At 33.9% G+C, this 22,789-nt stretch overlaps 1 protein-coding gene across 38 annotated transcripts in view; it reads left to right on the forward strand.

Moving 5' to 3' along the window:
• Positions 1–22,789, forward strand: part of RIMS2 (regulating synaptic membrane exocytosis 2) — a 607,795-nt gene that overhangs the window by 316,908 nt on the left and 268,098 nt on the right. For 27 of the 38 annotated variants that reach the window (XM_068525902.1, XM_068525911.1, XM_068525907.1 and 24 more), the window contains 4 exons: positions 16,509–16,576; positions 18,398–18,517; positions 20,660–20,759; positions 21,688–21,811. In XM_068525902.1, coding sequence (XP_068382003.1) covers positions 16,509–16,576; positions 18,398–18,517; positions 20,660–20,759; positions 21,688–21,811 — 412 coding nt within the window. Of the gene's footprint in view, positions 1–16,508; positions 16,577–16,702; positions 16,912–18,397; positions 18,518–20,659; positions 20,760–21,687; positions 21,812–22,789 lie in introns of all 38 variants that reach the window. The other 11 variants (XM_068525898.1, XM_068525897.1, XM_068525908.1 and 8 more) reach the window with 1 other exon arrangement.

A 22,789-nucleotide genomic window follows, 5' to 3' on the forward strand; every position in this document is an offset into this window, starting at 1 on the left:
CAACAATGTGGTGTTGATATTACCAAACTGCTATATTGGAATACATTTATTTGTAGTGAAAATGTGTACCATCTTTAAATAAGACAACTTTGATTTTGAATTACAGGCCAGGCAAGTATATTCAAATGTAGGTATCAATAGCATATTCTGACCATTGGTTAACTTCTATTGATTGAGAAGTTTGACATTCACTTTGACAGATTTATTTGAATGAAGTAGTAAACAAAAATAAACTAAATGCTGGCTAAATAGTCTGCATCTAATTTATTTTGAGACAACTGCAGTTGTTTCTGTGATCCAATTATACTTAGCTATATTTGGAAAAATTACTTGTCATTGCACTTTGCTTCTTTTATTACCCTTTTGCTGAGCTGGTTCATATGCCCCCACCACATGCTCTGTCTCCCTCTCTGTTCTTCCTCTTTTTCTCTGTATCTCTCTGCTTCCCACTGAGGCTTTCCTGTTCCCCATCTCTTTCTCTTTTGCTCCTCTGTTGTCTACCCCCACTTCATGCACTTGACACTTTTGTGTGGTGCCTTCAGTCAAGATTTGTTATATTTCAGGTAGGCTCGTAAATTGTGTATCCTTTTCTTTTAATCCAACCCACCTTTATAATATTAAGCTATTTTGTTTAAATCGCACATCGAGGAACAGATTCTATTAATTAAATACTTCTAACGCTAGAAAATTAGAAGGGCTAGTGTAGGTACTTTTTGTTTAATATTAAGCTACCTTGAGAACTACACAGAAAAGGAAAATATGTTGTACAACCAAATGCCCATTCCCCTTCACCCCCTCCCCTGCAGATTCCCTTTTGATAGACTTTATATGAAATTAAGATTGTATTTAAGTGTGAATTTCCCCATGATGCAAGACTTTTAATATCAGCTTGATTACCTCACACAATTTTAATTATATTAAGTAACTAGTATTAGAAGTACATAATGCCACCATTCTATGTTTGAATTTACATTTTATTTATTAATAATAGCCTTGACTGCGTTAGGTGTTGGAAAGCTTTTAAATTTGTTCAGAAAAAAACTATAACTATTTAGTTTTATGAATTATAACTGATAGAACCCTTTAAAACTCATTGTCTTATTATGAAAAGATATTGATTTAGGAAAGCATGCTTAACATTTGCTAATATTTTTTCCTGCTTTTATTCTATTTTGTAGTGGTTTCCAGTAGTTAAAAATTGTATAAACATGATTTTTAAAATATTTGTAAGAGTGAAGACCCAAATCAAATGATTGATATTCAAATTGTAAATGCCAAGTAAAGATTAGCAGAAGAGAAACGAAAATTAGAATTAATTAATAATGCAAAAGTCATTAAAGAGAAATAACTGATAGGTTTCAGATATGATGAGTTTGATAAGAATCTAGTTTAACTGATAAAACATATGGTGATGTGAAAGAAAGCATATGTCTGCTTAAACTTCCATAAAATACAGATAATAATACCGATATTTTCTCAAACCTCACTCTCAAATCCTGTTTAATACAGTTTAATTCAGTAGGAAAAAAAAGTATTCCATGCCTATTGTGTGCCTGATGCTGTGCTAAGTGTTATGTGTAAGATGAGTACAGCGTGATCTCTGCTCGAGAGAGAAGCATGTAAGCAAACAAGAGGAATACAATATGTTAGATATGAAGTAATTTAATACGAGACATCGATGTAATTTAGAGAAGGTACCGATAATTCTGCCTTGACTTATGAGGAAGGACTTGACAGAGGAGTTGCTATGCGCATTGGGCTTTGAAGGTTGAATAGAATTTTCCAGGAGAACAAAGTAGGTATCGGATGGGGATAGGTGGTCACTCTACACATTGGAGTATAACCATTATGTCAGTAAGAACAATTCTTATGGAGTACTGACTATTTGCCAGGCACTGCTTGACATTGGAGTGGTGCAAAGATGAAGAAAGACATTTCCTTTCCTTAAGAAATTAATAAGCCTTTGAGGAGCTAATGTGGTTGATAGGTTTATTAATTATCCTTTTTTACAGAGAAGCAATGTGGTATATTAGAGCAATGGGTTGAAAATACACACACCAGGTTCTTTTCAAGGCTTTGCCAGTGATCCCATTGTAATCTTAGGAAGGTAATTTAACTTTCTGGTCTTTAATTTCCACTCAAAAATAAAGAAAATAGACTCAATGTGTTAAAAACTATGCCAAATAGAGCACCAGATTTCTTTTTCTTTTTTTTGAATTTTATTTTATTTCTTTTTTATACAGCAGTTTCTTATTAGTTATCTTTTATACATACTAGTGTATATATGTCAATCCCAATCTCCCAATTCATCCCACCACCACCACCACCACCACCCGCCCCCAGCTTTCCCCCCTTGGTGTCCATACATTTGTTCTCTACATCTGTCTCTCTATTTCTGCCCTGCAAACTGGTTCATCTGTACCACTTTTCTAGGTTCCACATGTATGTGTTAATATACGATATTTGTTTTTCTCTTTCTGACTTACTTCACTCTGTATGACAGTCTCTAGATCCATCCACCTCACTACAAATAACTCAATTTTGTTCCTTTTTATGGCTGAGTAATATTCCATTGTATATATGTACCACCTCTTCTTTATCCATTCATCTGTTGATGGGCATTTAGGTTGCTTCCATGACCTGGCTATTGTAAATAGTGCTGCCATGAACATTGGGGTGCATGTGTCTTTTTGAATTATGGTTTTCTCTGGGTATATACCCAGTAGTGGGATTGCTGGGTCATATGGTAATTCTATTTTTAGTTTTTTAAGGAACCTCCATACTGTTCTCCATACTGGCTGTATCAATTTACATTCTCACCAACAGTGCAAGAGGGTTCCCTTTTCTCCACACCCTCTCCAGCATTTGTTGTTTGTAGATTTTCTGATGATGCCCATTCTAACTGGTGTGAGGTGATACCTCATTGTAGTTTTGATTTGCATTTCTCTAATAATTAGTGATGTTGAGCAGCTTTTCATGTGCTTCTTGGCCACCTGTATGTCTTCTTTGGAGAAATGTCCATTTAGGTCTTCTGCCCATTTTTGGATTGGGTTGTTTGTTTCTTTAATATTGAGCTGCATGAGCTGTTTATATATTTTGGAGATTAATCCTTTGTCCGTTGATTGGTTTGCAAGTATTTTCTCCCATTCTGAGGGTTGTCTTTTCGTCTTGTTTGTAGTTTCCTTTGCTGTGCAAAGCTTTAAGTTTCATTAGGCCCCATTTGTTTATTTTTGTTTTTATTTCTATTCCTCTAGGAGGTGGATCAAAAAAAATCTTGCTGTGATTTATGTGAAAGAGTGTTCTTCCTATGTTTTCCTCTAAGAGTTTTATAGTGTCCGGTCTTACATTTTCGTCTCTAATCCATTTTGAGTTTATTTTTGTGTAGGGTGTTAGGGAGTGTTCTAATTTCATTCTTTTACATGTAGCTGTCCAGTTTTCCCAGCACCACTTATTGCAGAGACTGTCTTTTCTCCATTGTATATCCTTGCCTCCTTCGTCATAGATTAGTTTTGACCATAGGTGCGTGGGTTTATCTCTGGGCTTTCTATCCTGTTCCATTGTTCTATATTTCTGTTTTTGTGCCAGTACCATATTGTCTTGATTACCGTGGCTTTGTAGTATAGTCTGAAGTCAGGGAGACTGATTCCTCCAGCTCTGTTTTTTCCCCTCAAGACTGCTTTGGCTATTCAGGGTCTTCTGTGTCTCCATACAAATTTTAAGATTTTTTGTTCTAGTTCTGTAAAAAATGCCACTGGTAATTTGATAGGGATTACATTGAATCTGTAGATTGCTTTGGGTAGTATAGACATTTTCACAATATTGATTCTTCCAATCCAACAACATGGTATATCTCTCCATCTGTTTGTATCATCTTTAATTTCTTTCATCAGCGTCTTATAGTTTTCTGAGTACAGGTCTTTTACCTCCTTAGGTAGGTTTATTCCTAGGTACTTTATTCTTTTTGTTGCAATGGTGAATGAGATTATTTCCTTAATTTCTCTTTCTGATCTTTCGTTGTTAGTGTATAGGAGTGCAAGAATTTCTGTGCATTCATTTTGTATCCTGCAACTTTACCAAATTCATTGATTAGCTCTAGTTTTCTGGTGGCATCTTTTGGATTCTCTATGTATAGTATCATGTCATCTGCAAACAGTGACAGTTTTACTTATTATTTTCCAATTTATATTCCTTTTATTTCTTTTTCTTCTCTGATTGCTGTGGCTAGGACTTCCAAAACTATGTTGAATAATAGTGGCGAGAGTGGACATCCTCGTCTTGTTCCTGATCTTAGAGGAAATGCTTTCAGTTTTTCACCATTGAGAATGATGTTTGCTGTGGGTTTGTTGTATATGGCCTTTATTATGTTGAGGTAGGTTCCCTCTATGCCCACTTTCTGGAGAGTTTTTATCATAAATGGGTGTTGAATTTTGTCAAAAGCTTTTTCTGAATCTATTGAGATGATCATTTGGTTTTTATTCTTCAATTTGTTAATATGGTGTTTCACATTGATTGATTTACGTATGTTGAAGAATCCTTGCATCCCTGGGATAAGTCCCACTTGATCATGGTGTGTGATCCTTTTAATGTGTTGTTGGATTCTGTTTGCTAGTATTTTGTTGGGGATTTTTGCATCTATATTCATTGTAAATTGGTCTGTAATTTACAATGGACACCGCAGAAATACAAAGCATCTTAAGAGACTACTACAAGCAACTCTTTGCCAATAAAATGGACAACCTGGAAGAAATGGACAAATTCTTAGAAAGGTATAACCTTCCCAGACTGAACCAGGAAGAAATAGAAAATATGAATAAACCAATCACAAGTAATGAAATTGAAATTGTGATTAAAAATCTTCCAACAAACAAAAGTCCAGGACCAGATGGTTTCACAGGTGCATTGTATCAAACATTTAGAGAAGAGCTAACACCCATCCTTCTCAAACTCTTCCAAACAATTGCAGAGGAAGGAACACTCCCAAACTCATTCTATGAGACCACCATCACCCTGATACCAAAACCAGAGCACCCGATTTCTGTGGTAATGTTTCAGGAACTGCTGAAGAACGTCAGAGAGCATGGGTGACTATCTGGGATCTTCCACTTTGTTTCAACTGAATTTTGCTCTTAATCACTTTTATATTAGGGAGTTCTGTTAGGAAAGAGACTCCACTGCATAAAGAAGTGTGAAAATGGGGACTTGATATTTTAGTTCATCAACTAATTTATTCAATTAATTTTTGTGTTCCAGGCACTTCTATGTGTGCCAGAGGCAACAGCAGTTAAAGAAACAAACAAAAAACAGGCAAATTTCCTGAGGTCAAAGAAGTAGTAAGACGCCAGATCATGTAGGGCTTTGTAAGTCATTGCAAGAACTTTGACTTTCATTCTAAGTGAGATGAGAAGCCAGATGACTTCATCTGATTTACCTTTTGAAGAGTACTCTTGATGCTGTGTTGAAAACAGATTTGAGAGGGGCAAAGATGAATTCAGGGAGACCAGTTAGGTGGCTAATCCAATACCTAGTGAGAGATGATGGTTGTTTGTACCAACTTGATAGTAGTGGAAGTGAAGAGAGGTAGTCAGATTTTGGATATATTTTGGAAGTACAGGCAGCAGAATTTTCTGATGGTTTAGAGATGGGTGTGACAGTAGGATAGGAGTAAGTTAAGGATTACTGCAAAGATTTTTGCCTAAGCAAATTGAAGCAAAGAGTCGCCATTAATTAACATAAGGAAATTGTGGCAGACACAGATTTTTGGGAGAGTGCAGGGAGGATCAGCCGTTCAGTTTCATACATATTGTTCGATTTTCCTATTAGATATCTAGTGGAGGTGGTAAGTAACCTAGCAGATATACTAATCTGGAGCTCACTGGCATGGTTAGGTTTGGATACATACATTTGGAAGTCATCAATATATGTATGATATTTAAAGCCAGGCAGCTGGAAGAGACTACTAGGGGAGTATGTTTCTAGGAAAAAGAAGAGATTAACCCGGGGAATACTCCCACAATTAGAAGAGGATGAGAAAAAGCCAGCCAAAGAAATTGAGACTAACTGGCCAGTGAAGTAGGGGGAAAACCAGGAGGAAAGTGATATCCCAGAATCCAACTAAAGAAAGGATTTCAAGGGGAGATCAGCTCGGTGCTTTGTGACCACTTAGAGGGGTGGGATAGAGAGGGTGGGAGGGAGACGCAAGAGGGAGGGGATATGGGGATATATGTATACATATAGCTGATTCACTTCGTTATACAGCAGGAACTAACACACCATTGTAAAGCAATTATACTCCAATAAAGATTAAAAAAAATAAAAGAAGTATTGATTGTGTCAGTTGTTGCTTAGGAGTCAAATTCGATGAGGATTGATTGATCATTAACCACTAGATTTAGCAATGCAGGAACAGATTGCTGGTGTTGGTGACCTTGACAGGAGCACTTTTAGTGCAGTGGTGGAGCTGGAAGTCTGAAGTGGGCTCAAGAAAAAAAGGAAAGGGAGGAATCGGAAATAGTAGAGAGAGCTCTTTTGGGGAGTTTTGCTGTAGAGAGGAACAAGAACAATAAAGGAATTGGTGGCTAGAGAGTGGGATTTTTAAAAGATATAGGAGATAAGACAGCATGTCTGTGTTCTCATAGCAGTGATAGCAAGGGGAAATTTGTTGATGCTGGAGAGAGAGAACACAATCGTTTGAACCTTATCCTTAAGTAATGAAAGATGATAGGATTTAGTGCATTAGTAGGTGGGGTGACTTGCTAAAGGGACAGAAGCAGTGTGTTTATAATAATAGGAAGGAAGGCAGAAAATATGAAAACGGATGCATGTTGGTTGATAAATACGGTTGGTTCTAAACCGTATTTAGTGTGGAATGTCTCGTCTAATTTTTTTCTTTTTTTCTGGAAATGGAAAAGGTAGCAGGACCATTATCTGAGAATCAGGATCAGGGGAGGAGGTTAAAGTTCTATGGATAGAAAAAATGTGAAATTCTTTTCTAGGAGAATGGAGATGATAATGAATTAAGGAAATGTAGTACAATTACCTGGAAGCAATAAGAGCTGACCTGGAATTAGTGTTTATAAGTTTTCGTGGCGACTAGTTAGTGTGGTTTTGTGTTTTTCTCTAGATATGTGTATTTCTTACACATGGATTCACAGCTCCCAAGGTATGTGTCCCGAGAGAGAGACTCAGGAATAAACCATGCTGTCCTTTTAAACCTAGCCTCAGAAGACAGAAGTGTTACTTCTACCACATTCTGTTGGTCCTAGATTCTCCTAGGTTCAAGGGGAGGGAATATAGACATTGTCCTCTCAGTAGAGGGATGTCATTGTCACATTTTAAGAAGAACATGTGGAATGGGGTGTGTAATGGTGTAGCCACCTTTGGAAAATACAATCCACTCAAGTGTTTATCCCAATTCCTGGCACAGAGTAAGTACTCAATAAGTGTCATTATTAAATAAAACCTGAAATGAGGCCTCAATTCTGGATAAGTACCTTAGGGTGGCAGTGATACCACAGCAGGTTATCATGTATAGTTATTCAATCAGTCTTTTATTCACTAATAACACTGTATTAGAAGGGAAAGGATCTTTGCAAAATGGTTCGCTTTGTAAAATGATTGGCTTCAGGTCATCAATCCAGTTCACGGCCTGGATTTTGATTCTTGTCTTCTGATTCATAATTCTCTTTGAGTAGCTCCCAGGATTAAGTATAGTATTTCATCAAATCTACACATTTCCCCCACAGTTTTATCATCTCTGAAATTAGAACAGAATTGGCTGCATTTTATTTTTTTCCCTTGGTAATACATAAAGCAATCAATGTTGTCTTACATCTGATGAAATTAGTTATGTGAATTGATAATAAAGATCAACAATTCCCCAACATTTTTTACAATATGAAACATAATTCATACTCAGGCCTTAATGCTTTCCTACTGATGGGCAATTTCTAATTTCTTTTGGTAGTTTTACTCCTTTCCTTTCCCTCTCACTTAAGACATTAACTGGGATTTACATTAATATAGATGCAAAGTTGAAATTATTCTAATTTAAAATTTACTCTTTTAAAAATTGGTTTGTAAACTATGTCACTTTATCAGTAGTAACATTACTTGTGACACACTTTACAACTGTGTTACAACATAGTGGTTGAGAACTACTGATCCATATCATGAAACAATATCCAATTACAGGTCTAGGAAAAGGTTACTTGTTAATCTACTACCTGCCATTTCCCAAACATATTATATATATTCATATTGGCAGCAGTAGTTTGATATATTCTCTTTTCTCTGCCAGGATTGTCCAGTTGTTTTCCTCTTAGAAAGTAAAATCCGCCAATAAGTAAAATCTTACTGCATCTCTCAAGGTACAGTTTAAATATCACCTCTATAGTGAAGCATTTCTTAAGTTTTAAAAAATTTCTCCCCTTTCTGAATAATCAACATTTTTCATGAAATGCCATAGTTTTTTCATACTAAGAAGCAAATTTTTTTCACATTACAACATTTTGAAAACATAATTTCTTTTTGACATCAAATGCTTGGCATCGTTTAATGGTAGCATTTTTTCCTTTCTAGTGATATATAAAATAATTGTGCATATTTTAATTGATAGCAACTTAGCTGTAATGAAATAGGATAGCATGGATATATATTAAGATATGTTACACTAAGCTGTGCTGTCGTATATTTTACCTGTCTGTCTACCTTTCTTGAATGTAAGTTTCTTGAGGTCCTATTTGCACCCACAGATCCTAAACAGTTTCATACTGTGTAATCATTAAAATGAATTCTGATGTGTGTAATCTATACAATCATTTAATCAGTCACTTGTTATTAAAGAAGAATACATTGGTAATACCAAAGGAGCAAGATGTTTAAAAGATAAGCTAATTATGGAGAATAATTTACCTTCCTATTTCAAATATTACATTTTAGCTAGCCTTGGTTTTGTTTTGGAACTTGAGAGTTGGTTGAAGCGTACCTGGCCCTTTAGATCTACTGACTTTTATGGTTTGGTCCCTGTCTTTAAAATCTGCCTGCTTTCAGAGCTGGCAATGCATTAGGAGCACATTACCACAAACTTAGTGGCTTAAAACAACACATGTTTACCACCTTACAATTTCTGTTGTTCAGGAGTCTCAGCATGGCTTCACTGAGTATTCTGCTTAGGATCTCAAGCTACAATCAGGTTGTTGCCTGGGCTGTGTTTCTGGAGGCTTGATGGGGGAAGAATCTAATTTCAGGTTCAATCAGATTGTTGGCAGAATTCATATCTTTGTGATTGGATGCAACTTGAACTTCCTAGATGGTGCCCGTCGTTCCTAAAGACTGCCTGCTCTTCCTTGCCACGTGGGCTGCTTACTTCATCAAGCAAGCAAAGGAGGCTTAGAGCAAGTTGACTAGCTAGGGTGGATATTTTAACAATATCATGAGAGTGACATTCCATCACTATGCCATTCCACCACCTTGATTAGGAGCAAGTCACAGATCCTTTACAAAGGCATGAACACTATGAGGTGGGGATTATGGGCACCATTTTAGACTCAGTTCTCCACACTCACCCCAATAGTTGTCTCTGAAGCAACTCCATGGAACATAGTTTGAAAACCATTGCCTTTGATAATATTCCCAATATACAACTTTTTTTTCTTTTTTTAACTTGGGCTATTAGTCTCCCTTAATACTGAATATTTCCCTTGAAGGTCTTAAGCCTTATGATCAGTTGTAATGGCTTTCTTAGGAAAAATGACCCTCCAGGAAGGTTTCAGCATTATGTATCAAAATATAGTTCCTGGAACACTTGTCCTACGGGAAAGGTTAGTGTTCCAAATAAGTTTGTGGAAACTGTAGGTTACATAATTCTTGTAAAGAAGCATATTGTCATTACTATAGGAAAAATTCTGCACTCAAGAAATCTGTTTAATTACATTTAATCCAGAGTTTTCTAAGCTTATTTGACTAGAGGACCTTCATATCACTCAAGCCTATTAACATTTTGCAGAAGTAGTGTTTCCTGTTGGAAAATGCCAACTCAAATAGCCTGACAAGCTGAGGAAGAAAGTAAAATACCAAGAAGAAAAATGAGAGGAATAATAAAAGGGCCATAGATAAATTTTCCCTATCTATTTAGAATGAAAGTTATGATTATGTTACTTTAATAATGATGAAGATGGTCATGATACCGTCAACATTGGTATGACTCTATAATTTGCCAAACACTTTCATGACCATTATCTTACTTAAGCCTCTCAACAATCTGTGAAATATCACAATTAATCTCTTTTTATACAAATGAGTAAATGAGGCCTAATGTATTACGTGATTTGCCCAAGTCATAAAGTTAGTAAGGAGTGGAGCCAATACTTTAACATAGGTTTTGTGGCTTCAGCTATAAAACTCTTTCTGTTGCAACATGCTGTGACTTTATAAACATGATTAAGTTAAAAATAAAGATGTTGAAGAATACGTTTGTATAGTATGTGATTTAATTGAAAACATTTATTAACCTAAACAAATGAAAAACTGTGACATAAAACAGTTTATAAACTCTTGCATTTATTTAATGACTGTAGGGAAAATGTTATAAATAGAATATCTGAACTTTTTATCCTCTGTGCATCAAACACAACATGACACAGACACACGTACTATTGGGTTAGTTTATATTTTGCCGTAGAGATAAGTGAAGGAGAAAATCTTAGCCTAAGATGTGAATCTTTTGATTATTTTTAACCAGGTTTTATATTTAAATGTGTTTAATTCAAACTAATAGAATCACTGAATATCAGAGTTCAGTAGGATTTAGTGCTCTTTTAATGTAACTTTATTACACTCATTCTTCTCTATACCATGCTAACAAGTGGTACTCCAGCTTTTCTTTGAACACTTCCAGTGATGGGATTATCAATACCTATGAAAGCAGCAACACATTATTTTTAACTTTTAATTTCAAAATAATTATAAATTTGCAGGAAATTGCAAAGATAGTACATAGAGAGCCCATGTGCCCTTTACCTAGTTTCCCCCAATGGTTACATCTTGTTTAACTATAGAACAATATCAAAACCAGGAAATTGACATTGGAACAATGTGTTTGTATAGGTTTGTGACATCACATATATGGATTCATGTAAGTACCACTGTTACAAAGATACAGAGCTACTCTACCATCACAGAGATCTTCCTTATGCTGTCACTTTATATTTAGTAACACCTTCCTCCCTCCCCACCCTATCCCTAACCTCTGCTAACCACTAATTTATTCTCCATTTCTATAATTTTATCATTTATACTATGTAAATGAAATCATATAGTATGGTATGTGATATTTTGTTATTTTCTTTTTCATTCAGTATGTTACCCTTGAGGTGCATCTATGTTGTATGTATCAATAGTTTTTTCCTTTTTATTAGTATTATTCCATGGTATGGATATAACACAGTTTGTTTAGCCATTTGCCTATTAAAGGACATTTTGTTTGTTTCCACTTTTTGGCTGTTACAAATAAAGATATTCATTTTCGTGAAATTTCTTGTCACGTAAAGCATTTTGCCTTTTGCCTTAAGTATGATCTTAACTAGGTTTTTGGTTGATGTCCTTTATTTATTTGAGCAAGTTCTCCTCACTCCTTGCTTTCTGTGAGTTTTTTTTTTTTTAAGCATGAATTTTTTCTGCATCAATGAATAGGATCATGATATTTTTTCTTTTGTAACTTGTGAATGTGATAGCTTACATTGATTTTTAATATTCAACCAGCCTTGCATTCTAGCAATAAACACCATTTGGTCAGAGTGTATAATTCTTTTTATATATTGCTGAATTATATTTGCTAATATTCTGTTAAGGATTTATGTGTCTGTATTTATGAGGGAATTGGTCTGCATTTTTCTTGTTTGCCATTTACTTTTTTGTTTTCTGTTTGTTCCGTTTTTTATTTTTGCTTTCTGTTTCTTGTCTTTCTATAAGTTATTTGAGCTTTTTTAAAAAAATTGCATTTTGATTCATCTGTAGTGTTTTTGAGTGTATTTCTTTGCAAAGATTTTTTTCTAGTGGTTGCTCTAGGTACTATGTTACATATGTATAACTTATCACATCCTGCTGGTGTTGATATTTTACTAGTTAGACAGATGTAGAAACCTTACATACTTTAAGTTCTTGTATCTTTCCCTGTTTATAAGGTAATTATATTAAATGTTTCTTCTATGTATGTTGAAAGGCATATCAGACAATGTATACTTTTTGCTTCAAACTTCAGCATAACTTAGAAAACTGAAGAGGAGGAGGAAAGCCTATTGTATTTACCCATATTTTTACTTACCATGTTCTTTATTCCTTCTTGATATTTTCAGGTTCCTTCTTTTTTTTTGTTTCAATTCAGGGTTGACATTTCTTTTATTTCAGCAGTTGAAAAATATTGTGCCATTTCTTTCTGGCCTCCAAGGTTTCTGATGAGAAATTTTATCACTGTCATTGGAATTGTCTTTCCCCTTTAGATCAGTTGTTGTTTCTTTCTTGCCTCTTTCAAAACAGTTTGTCTTTAGTTTTTAGGTTGATTGTGATGTGTCTTGGCACAGATTTCTTTGTGTATTTCTTGTTTGGGGGCTTATGTAGTTTCTTGAATCAGTAGGTTTACATGTTTTGCAAATCTGGGAAATTTTCAGTCATTATTTCTTCAAATACTTTTTCTGACCCCATCTTTCTCCTCTCCTGGAACTACAATGACATGAATCTTTTATTATCTTAATTATATATTATAATCCCCGAAGTCCCTGAGGCTCTGTTTATTTTATTATTTAGTCTATTTTCTCTCTGTTTTTCAGATTGGGTAATTTCTGTTCTATTTTCAAGTACATTGTTGTTCCTCTGTCCTTTCCATTCTGCTCTTGAACCCATCCATTTGCTTTTTAAATTTCAATCATTTTTCAAAAAGTTCTAAAATTTCCATTTTGTTCTTTTTGTCTTCTATTTCTTGTTCTAGAACTGGAAAGTTCAGCAGTACATTTTTGACTGCTACTAAAGGAAAAACATCTTATTATCTTAGTTCTGCCCTTTGAAGCTCTATAAAATAAGAATACTAAGTGATAAGTATTATTATCTAAATATTAGCAGTCCTGATAGTTCAGGACTATTTTCTATATATTTTCTATATATATTCTATATGTTCTGATTACCTTAATTCTTACAGTAACACATATTTACTCATGTAAGAAATGTTTACTGAGGGCCTACCATATGTGACTTTTTTTGTTTGATATTTTCGCTTTAGCTTCAAATGGTCAAACAGCTGATTTCTTATTTATTCACAGAGGGAAAAACTACATTTCCGCAATTTTGGTAGTTTCTAGGCATACGGGGAGAAGAGAGATTGCAAGCTGAAGTCTCGCATCTTCACATAAACCAGCCAAAAAATTTTATTTATAGTCTCCTTATTATATTTAATCCAATTCAGAGATTTATCAATACTTTGTTGTGGAACAGTGGTGTATTTCGAAAGAGTTACAGGTTTTCTGAGATACAGATACGCTCAGGGTTTTGGGTAGCCGTAAAATCTAAATTGTCATTTGTGCAGTGAAAAGGATTGGGAAGCACTTCTCTAGTTAACAGGTTGAAGAATGTTTTTTTCCCCTACAAACTGAACTTTGCGTATGTTAATTGCACAGCTTCATCGTCCTTCACAAACAAATTTCTGTGAATATAATAAAAACTATTGAATTCTACACTTTAAATGGGTGAGTTTTATGGTATGGGAATTATATCTCAATAAAGTTATTAAAGTCAAAAAAAAAAATTGTCTCCTGTTCTCAAACAGTGAGATCATAATCACCTAGTGGGCTTGTTAAACCAAATTTCTAGGCCTCACCTAGAAATTCTGATTAAGTCTAGGTGGTACCCAAGAATCTGCATTGCTAACAAATTCCCAGGTGCTGTTGATTATGCTAGTTTAGGGATTTTGAGAACCATTCATCTACACAAAATTTTCCTACTTCTTCATCTTCCTTTGACTCTTCAGTTCCTTCAGTCTGATTTTAATTTCATCATTCTACCCAGAGTGCTTTTTCTAACATCCTTCCTGATATTAATGTTGCCAAATCAAATGCATAATTTTCAGTTCCTTATCTTAGGTGACGTGTAGAAATCATTCTGTAGTTGATTTCCCCTCCTGTTTAAGAAACTCTCTTTCTCTTTGGTCTGGAGACCTCCATCTTTCTCCCTCCTTTCTTCTTTTCTGTCTCTGCATGCTCTCAGTCTCTCTCTCTCATCTCAAACTCTGTTAGAATTCAATCTGGGTCCTCTTCATATCTTACTTTACTCTGTTCCTCAGTGATCTAGTTACTCATGGCTGTATGCTAATAATGGCCAATTTTTGTCTTCAGCTCAGACCTTCCTTCTAAGCTCTATTATAATTTAACCAATTGATTTCCTGAATAAATTACAGGTATTTGGAATAATACATCCAAAATCAATCACCATGTTTAATAAATTCTAAGATGCATATTTTTATTTTAATATCTATGAATCTCACAGATTCCATGAAATAAAGTAACTCTTTTCTCTCCATTACCTAATAAATAGTGCTTCTTCCTCTCATAAGTGGTCTTTAATTCTGTTCAGTTGTTAACGCCAGAAACCTGGGAGTTATCCTTGATGTTTGTCCTTCTTAACACTCTTATTTCTACCTCCAAAACATCTCTCAGTTCCCTTTCTTACCATGTCTATTACCATCACCTATGTTCAAGCCATAATCACCTGTTGCATGAGTTATTGCAACTGTCTTTTTTTTTTTTTTTTAATAGATTTATTTATTTATTTATTTTTGGCTGCATTGGGTCTTTGTTGCTGTGCGCGGGCTTTCTCTAGTTGCGGCGAGTGGGAGCTACTCTTCATTGCGGTGCGCGGGCTTCTCATTGCGGTGGCTTCTCTTGTCGCGGAGCACGGGCTCTAGGTGCGCGGGCTCAGTAGTTGTGGCACATGGGCTTAGTTGCCTCGTGACATGTGGAATCTTCCCGGACCAGGGCTCGAACCCATGTCCCCTTCATTCGCAGGTGGATTCTTAACCACTGCACCACTAGGGAAGTCCTGCAACTGTCTTTTAACTCATGGTGTCTTCCAACCCAACCTCTCTTTAGTATTTAGATTCATCTTTTAAAAATGTAAATCAGAAAAAAAAATGTAAATCAGTTCATGTATCTTGCTTAAAATCCTTCAGTGAATGAAATTCATAATGTTTAATATGGTATAAGAAGCCCTCTCTAAACTGGTCTGTGTTGCCTCCCCAGTCTCATTTAGCACCATATTCTCCCTCAATCTTTTTGGTTCAGACACATTGGTGTTCCATCAGTCTTTTTACAGTACCATCTTGTTACTTCTTCCTGGAATGCTCTTTCCTATGCTTTTCATCTGCCTTTATCTTTACCTGTCCTTTAAGTCACATATTTCAGTTCTCATCTTAAACATCACTTTTTTTAGAGGTGTTTACTGACCGCCAAATCTAAATTAGATGTTATTATACTCTTTCAGTGTTTTGTACTCTCCTATATGACACTGGTGATTTGTATATTGCATTTATCTCCATTCTGCTGAATGTCTCGTTGTTTTACCCCTTATGCTAGACTTAGCACAATGCATAGCAAATGGAAGGTGTTTACTAAATATTTTTAAATAAGTGAAAGTATGAATAGAGCTTAAAAAGACATGTGCACATATAGATGAAAAAATTCTTTTTCAAAGGTAAGGCAAATAAGGAGCACATAAGTTTGGGAAATGGATATTCATTCTTAGTTGCCAATTACATAAATTGTCTGAAAAAATTATTTTTAAAGAAAATTTATTTTTTAGGAGAATGCAATTTCTGAAAAAAAACTTGAAAAATTGTTTCAAAGTAATATTAAGTAATTCATGATATTTAAGGAAAGTTTATTTCTACTAATAGAAATTGAGTGAACCTGTTTTGTCATTTTCATATAATCTTTTGTGTAACCAATTCTTTTTTTTTAATCACTCAAAATTTTTAGGTGGTTTCAGCATTATAAGGAATATCATACTACCTTCCAGAAACAACATTTAAGTACTTCACTTTTCATTGTAGTGGTCATTAGCAAACCACTGTTTAATTTTTAAAATGTTCCTTAATCTTTGGAGAAAAAACTCATGTCTATAGACCAGCATGAAAAAAATAGCACGAGTAACAGACCTAGCTGAAAGTCTTTTTCTTTTTCAGAATATATAATTTTTTTCATTTCTATTCCTGTTTATTATTAGCCTTTTCTCTTCATGCAGCACTTTTGTCCTGTAGGGTCTGTCTAGAGTACATAAACTATATATTCTGTATTCTATAAATTTTAGTCATTTGAAATCTTAGCTTTCTCTTGGTATATATAGTGAGTGCTACAGACAAAGTTCTTAGAACCGGAGAGGATCACACAGTTTAAAATGTTTATTATGTCTTTGTCTGTCCTTTCTTTCGCCGTCTCCTTTACTTCCCTCTTTTGTCTGTCTGACTCTCACAGGAGACATGGATTACAACTGGTTGGACCATACGTCTTGGCATAGCAGTGAGGCATCCCCAATGTCTTTGGTGAGACATGTGGAGCCTTACTATTTAATTTCCGTTATCATTTCACTTTTCCTTTTTGATTTACACCTTTGCATGTTTTCTTTTTTGTATTTTTTTTTTTTTTTTTTTTTTATCCCACACCTGTAGGGGACAGTCAAAAGGGAAAAAGAAAAACTAGTGAGCAGGCAGTTTTGTCGGACTCTAACACCAGGTCTGAGAGACAAAAGAAAATGATGTACTTTGGTGGCCACTCTTTGGAAGAGGATTTGGAATGGTCTGAGCCTCAGATTAAGGACTCTGGGGTAGATACCTGTAGTAGCACAACCCTTAACGAGGAGCATAGCCATAGTGATAAGGTACTGAGATTGTGGAGCCTGCCTTTTAACCTGCTCATTTGGTCTTCGTTTGCTCTCTGTCACTCATTCAAACAGAACATAATAAAAGGACAGGGCATTTCAAGGGGCAATGTAGCATTTCTTAAGGTGCAGAAAAGAAAAACAAAACCAAAACAAACTAACCAACCAAAATACTTCTTGCTTGCTTTGCTGTTTTTGTTTTTTGACGGCATACCAAAAAATAAGTAATTGAAAATAAAAATTAGGAACAAAGGAATGTTTTGTTTATGGTCGTATGAAAGAACTTTGTAATGTTATTATATACCACAAATATAAAGAATTTTTTTGGATTGGCTTATTTGATTGCTTGCATATATTTTCCTTGGGATGAAAATTAAATTATTAACAGTTTGAATCCCAGGCAAAAGGGAGATGATTGGGTCTGTTTGCACAGAAAAAGTTGTTTTTCTTTTTTCCCTTTCACTGTCGTTTTTCTCTTTTGTTTTATTGTCATAGCATTTTAGTGTAGTATTAATTAGTATTAGAACCATTGCCATCTGCTTTGGTATTTATTATTTTGCTTTTAGTATAGTGAGACTTTTGAAATCTTTTTACCATATAGATGTGATTTACTGGAACTTGTCTTTTGCCTGCTAAATTTTGCATGAAGATGTGCATGTTACTTTCAGATAACTGTGAAACTGTGATTACACAAATCATTTACTTTGTTATTTGATATATGATTCATAATGGAATGGTATCATGATTTATAAACGGCTTGGTTCTGCCCTGAGATAAACTACTAATATTTTCAACGTTGTTAACAATGGATACCATTGAATTATCAAATAAAATTAATTTGCTAAATAGATCAGAGACCTGAAAGAATCAAGGAACCTCCAAAAAGTGAGAAATATAATCTATCATCACCTTTGAATTAGGCCTGTTTCTCCCATGCACGTTCATTTGGAAAGTTACTGGAGCTTGTGTATTTTTAGTAATTTTAATCTAGAAACCTACTTCAAGAAAGCCCTCATCAGAGGTTCAAATTCATGTTTTAATATAGTGTGACCTTTTAACTTTTACTGTAATAAAGTCTTTCAAAGTCTTCCAAAAGTGTTTGAAGATTAAATTCTCATTTTAAAATGAGTTCGAGTGCATAGAATTGCAGTCTCTTTTCTGCTTGTGAATTTTTAATCTTCAGTGTGTAGATGATTAGAGTTTGCATGTATTTTCAAGATTTCTCAGATTTTGTAGAACTATAGAACTTCAGTATTGTGTCAGAGCACTGTTAGAATTTGCAGTAACTGGATTTTGAAAAAACTTGAGATTATTAAAATGAGGTTATAAACATAATCTAGTAAACCCTTTTGATCAATGTTTTGAATAAAAACTGGTTTGTGTAATCATAACACTTTGGAAGTTGGAAGTTTAGAAAGATTGCACACTAAGGGGTCATTTATCATAAAATAACATTAATTTTGTGTTTATTGATGCAATATGTCAGCACCCTGTGACGTGGCAGCCATCTAAAGACGGAGATCGTTTAATTGGTCGCATTTTATTAAATAAGCGTTTAAAAGATGGAAGTGTACCTCGAGATTCAGGAGCAATGCTTGGCTTGAAGGTATGTGATGAAATATATGAGATGTTACTCTATACTCCTGTACAGATTTATCAGAACAGCAAAAGATATAATAACTATACCAATTTAGTGGGGTTTTTTTCTATTTTCAAGAATTCCTAAATATTTGCACTCATTACTCAAAACCTTTTCATTTTCCAAGTATTATTTAAGAAGTTGCCATTATTCTACAATAATACTTATTTATATAATTTTGGAAAATAGAACTTGAGTTACGTACTTGAGTTCTTCAAACTTATTTTACCTATAGTTTGTCCTTTAAGTCTATATATGTGTTTATATTCTTTTAAAATGATAGCTTCATTCAATTATTAAATGTACAAACTTGGGAAATATATGTATTACATATTACATAGGAATATAATTTTTGTATTAGAGTAGCAAAATGTGTGTGCGTGTGTGTGTGTGTGTGTGTGTGTGTGAGAGAGAGAGAGAGAGAGAGAGAGAGAGAATACTGTTTGAAGTCTGGAAACTCAAAAATACTTATGTTAGGAGATTTAATATAAATATTGATTTATATTTTACTGTAAAATACCAGATAATTATTTGGTAAGTACACCAAAGAAAGCTCTGTTTATTTTTTGTGCATCTATAAGGCAAATTAAAAGCTGAATTGCGAAGAGAGTAAATGTTTTAGAGTTAAGCCATTGCTACAGAAGTAGTTGTGTGGATTCCAGTAAGTGAGAGATATTTGAAAACTTTGGTTGTAAATACAATTGAGCATCACCTATTGGCTGGTTGCCATGCAGTTGGCACTCATCTGAGCACTTTATATCTATCATTTTATTAACACTCACAACAGATAAGAAATAAGCTTAGAGAGGTGTCGTAACTTGCCCATGGTCTTAAAGATGGTGATGAAGGTGAGAATTAAATCCAGATCTGCCCAGTATACTGTTAGAGCAGTGTAGTATAGAGGTTGAAAAGTCTTGGCTTGATTTCTAGTTATAGCATTTACTAGCTACGTAACGTTAGGTAACTAAACCTCTCAGCCTCAGACTCCTCATCTGTGCAATGGAGATAATAATACTTACTGAATTATTATCTAGTAAGACTAAATAAAGCAGTATACAAACATTTAGTACAGTGCCTGGTACTCTGAGATTTCAATAATAATATAATCAGTATAATTATTATTATTAAAGTTTATCAAGCCAAGAAACTTTAAAAATATTAACACAGGGATTTCAGCCCATAATATCTATATATATAATTTTCAGAACCAAACATAAGAATAATGAGTTAATATTAACTGAACTGCAACTGAGTGTAATTCACTGCAACTGGGGACTAAATACACGGAATAAGATAAATCAATGATTTTTGAATTCTGTGTTGTTCAGTCAATTTAGAAGAGGAAAAAAACTATTCTAGTCAATGAAGTTGGTTACTATTATTTGCTTAACTTGCTATAAAGTTGATTTATTGATTGAATGGTAGTTAATGAGAATCAGAGCATTAATTTTTAAGAGGCCAGTCTTATAGCTACACATATGACTTCACAGCATTATTGCCAACCTTTGTTTTTTCTTTTTCTGAAAGACATGTATTAATAGAAAGGTAAAAACAGAAAAATTGGGATGCAGATGATCTAAGGTTTACATTAATTCTGATGAGATTAAGTATATTTTGTAACTTTCTCAGGAAAAATGAATCATCATGATCATCATGCACGTTATCAATATGCCCAAATAGTACCAACTAATAAAATTTTTAGAAGATATGATCATTATAGTAAAAGTAACAAAATATATATTATGACATTAGACCTCTATAACTAGAAATGTTAATATAATTATGTAGTACTGTAATAAGTTTTTAGAAATGACAAAAGTAAGAATTCTGTAATAAAGGCAAAAATTATAAATCGTTAAGTTGTTTCTAAGGTATGAAACATTTTCAACAAATAATTGATTAAATTGTTAAACATTTGGAATATGTAGAGTCCACACCTGGGGCATGTACTCAGTTCCCATTAGTAACACTATATTATTTAAAAATTATTTTTAGCATATTAAACTATAGTTTCAAAACCTGCAAATTGTCTAGTTATTTTTTACTTGAATCTTCAGCTGTGTTCATTTGAACAATATGCTTGTTTTAACATTTTCTTCTTTTAAACAGGTTGTAGGAGGAAAGATGACTGAATCAGGTCGGCTCTGTGCATTTATTACCAAAGTTAAAAAAGGAAGTTTAGCTGATACTGTAGGACATCTTAGACCAGGTAGGTTTCAATCTTTGATTATTTACATTTAAACTGTTAAACTTGAGTAGTTATGAAAGTTATCCTCACTTAGAAGTGACTTCACCGGTAATAAAAAGTTCATTTAACTTATGTTAATCTTTATTCATTAATGGAAAGTTGTAACTACTAGTTCTTGAGTCACATTAGATAAAAATACTTTTATATTTACTGATCTTATTTTTTTGCTGATAGATATTCCTAGTCTGTATCTAGGATTAGATTAACCTAATTTGTTTCCCATAAGCCTTCCTATTTCTTTTGAAGAACTTCCAATATAATTTAGGAAACAAACTTCATGGATAAATACGTATTTCCTGAAATGTGTCACTCCTTATCTCTTTGATAATGGATACTATTGAAGAGATCCTTGAGTGCCTTGGAGAGGATTCAGTGAGATGCTTAGTATTAAGCTTTTTACAAAAGAGTTTAGACAAGGTGCTCAGCTGCATGTATATTGAGAATCCTAGAATACAGAGTTATAAAATTTTCAAAGAGGCAACTTATCTTAATAGTTTCTAGAATTGGAATTTGTATTGAGAAATCACAGAGACAAGAGTGATGTCACCAAGTTGGAGACATAGATTGTTCCCAGCTTTCTTCTCCTTGCAAGGAAAACAACTAACAACTATTCAGGGACAAGACACCATTGAGAAAATTCTAGAAATCACAGATACAACTTTTATGTAATCTTTTCCTCTGACCCTTCCTTGTCCTTTTGTGTGAAATACACTAATCATCCTGGTCATCAAATTTTATGCCACTGGAGCTGTTCTCAGTATGTTTCTTATTCCATAAAGGTGATTTTGTTCTACAAAATTAATCGCAGTTTGAGACTGCTTTTGTTTCGAGTGCATTTTATGGGATTAGTTTTTCTTCCTAAGATTATCATTACTGACACACACTGTAGGTGATGAAGTATTAGAATGGAATGGAAGACTATTGCAAGGAGCCACATTTGAAGAAGTGTATAACATCATCCTGGAATCCAAACCTGAACCACAAGTGGAGCTTGTTGTTTCAAGACCTATTGGGTGAGTTGGTTTGAATACTTTATACATGTATAAAGTTGACTACTATTAAATAATTTGTAATGTGCAATCCAATAATGTCTGATTGCTTTATAAAACTAAATTATTTTGAGGACAATGCTTTTTCCTCCTTTACAAAAAATACCTCACCAAAAATCATGACATCTTTTTATCTGATCATGCTAGAATATACAGTTAATTACAAAAGAAGGGATATTTAGGTGTATTATTTTTATTATCTTAGTAGCTCAGGAAATGGAAAAAAGGATTAGTGGAAGGGGACTATAGTAACAATTACTTTCAAAAGAAGTTTCATAAGCTATGGTTCTCTACATTGTAAATATGAGAATCAACTATATTTTATGAATTTTATATATTTTTTCCAAAATGGAGATTTCATATAAAAAAGAGAGGGCTTAAGGGCATTCTATTCCTAGATGGTGGCAACTGTTTAAGGAAAAACAACATCTTTAAGATAACATAAAAAATAAGCAAATGTCAATTACTCATTGACTTTTTAAGTTGGCGATAAATATAATTTGTTGTACTATGTTCCAATCTGTCACATGAAATTACATCTATTTTATATTTTGTCTTTTCATAGTTTTGTAATGTGGTAAAACTGTACTGTATCAGCTTAAGGTATTAATCAAATACATTTCTTGGTGTTAAAGGATGCTGTAATCATATTTTTGTTTAATGTCTTAAATATTTTTGATGCAGTTTTCTGAATGAGCTTAACCATTAATATATACCCCTCCTGGCAAATCTCAAACAAAAATGTACATACTTTTGGTGTAAATGCAGTTACAAGGTAATTATGTTAAGTCCAATAAGAAACATGTTTGCATTTTTCTCAGTAGAATTATTATGTTTAAAAAATTTCAATGACAATCTGAATATTTTAACTTTTGTTTTGGTGATATTTTATTTGAATTTCAATGTTCTGATTTGAACAACAGCAGGTAAAAGAGTAGAATA

The sequence above is a fragment of the Eschrichtius robustus genome, chromosome 17 (genome assembly GCF_028021215.1).
Source record: "Eschrichtius robustus isolate mEscRob2 chromosome 17, mEscRob2.pri, whole genome shotgun sequence".
NCBI lineage: Eukaryota > Metazoa > Chordata > Mammalia > Artiodactyla > Eschrichtiidae > Eschrichtius > Eschrichtius robustus.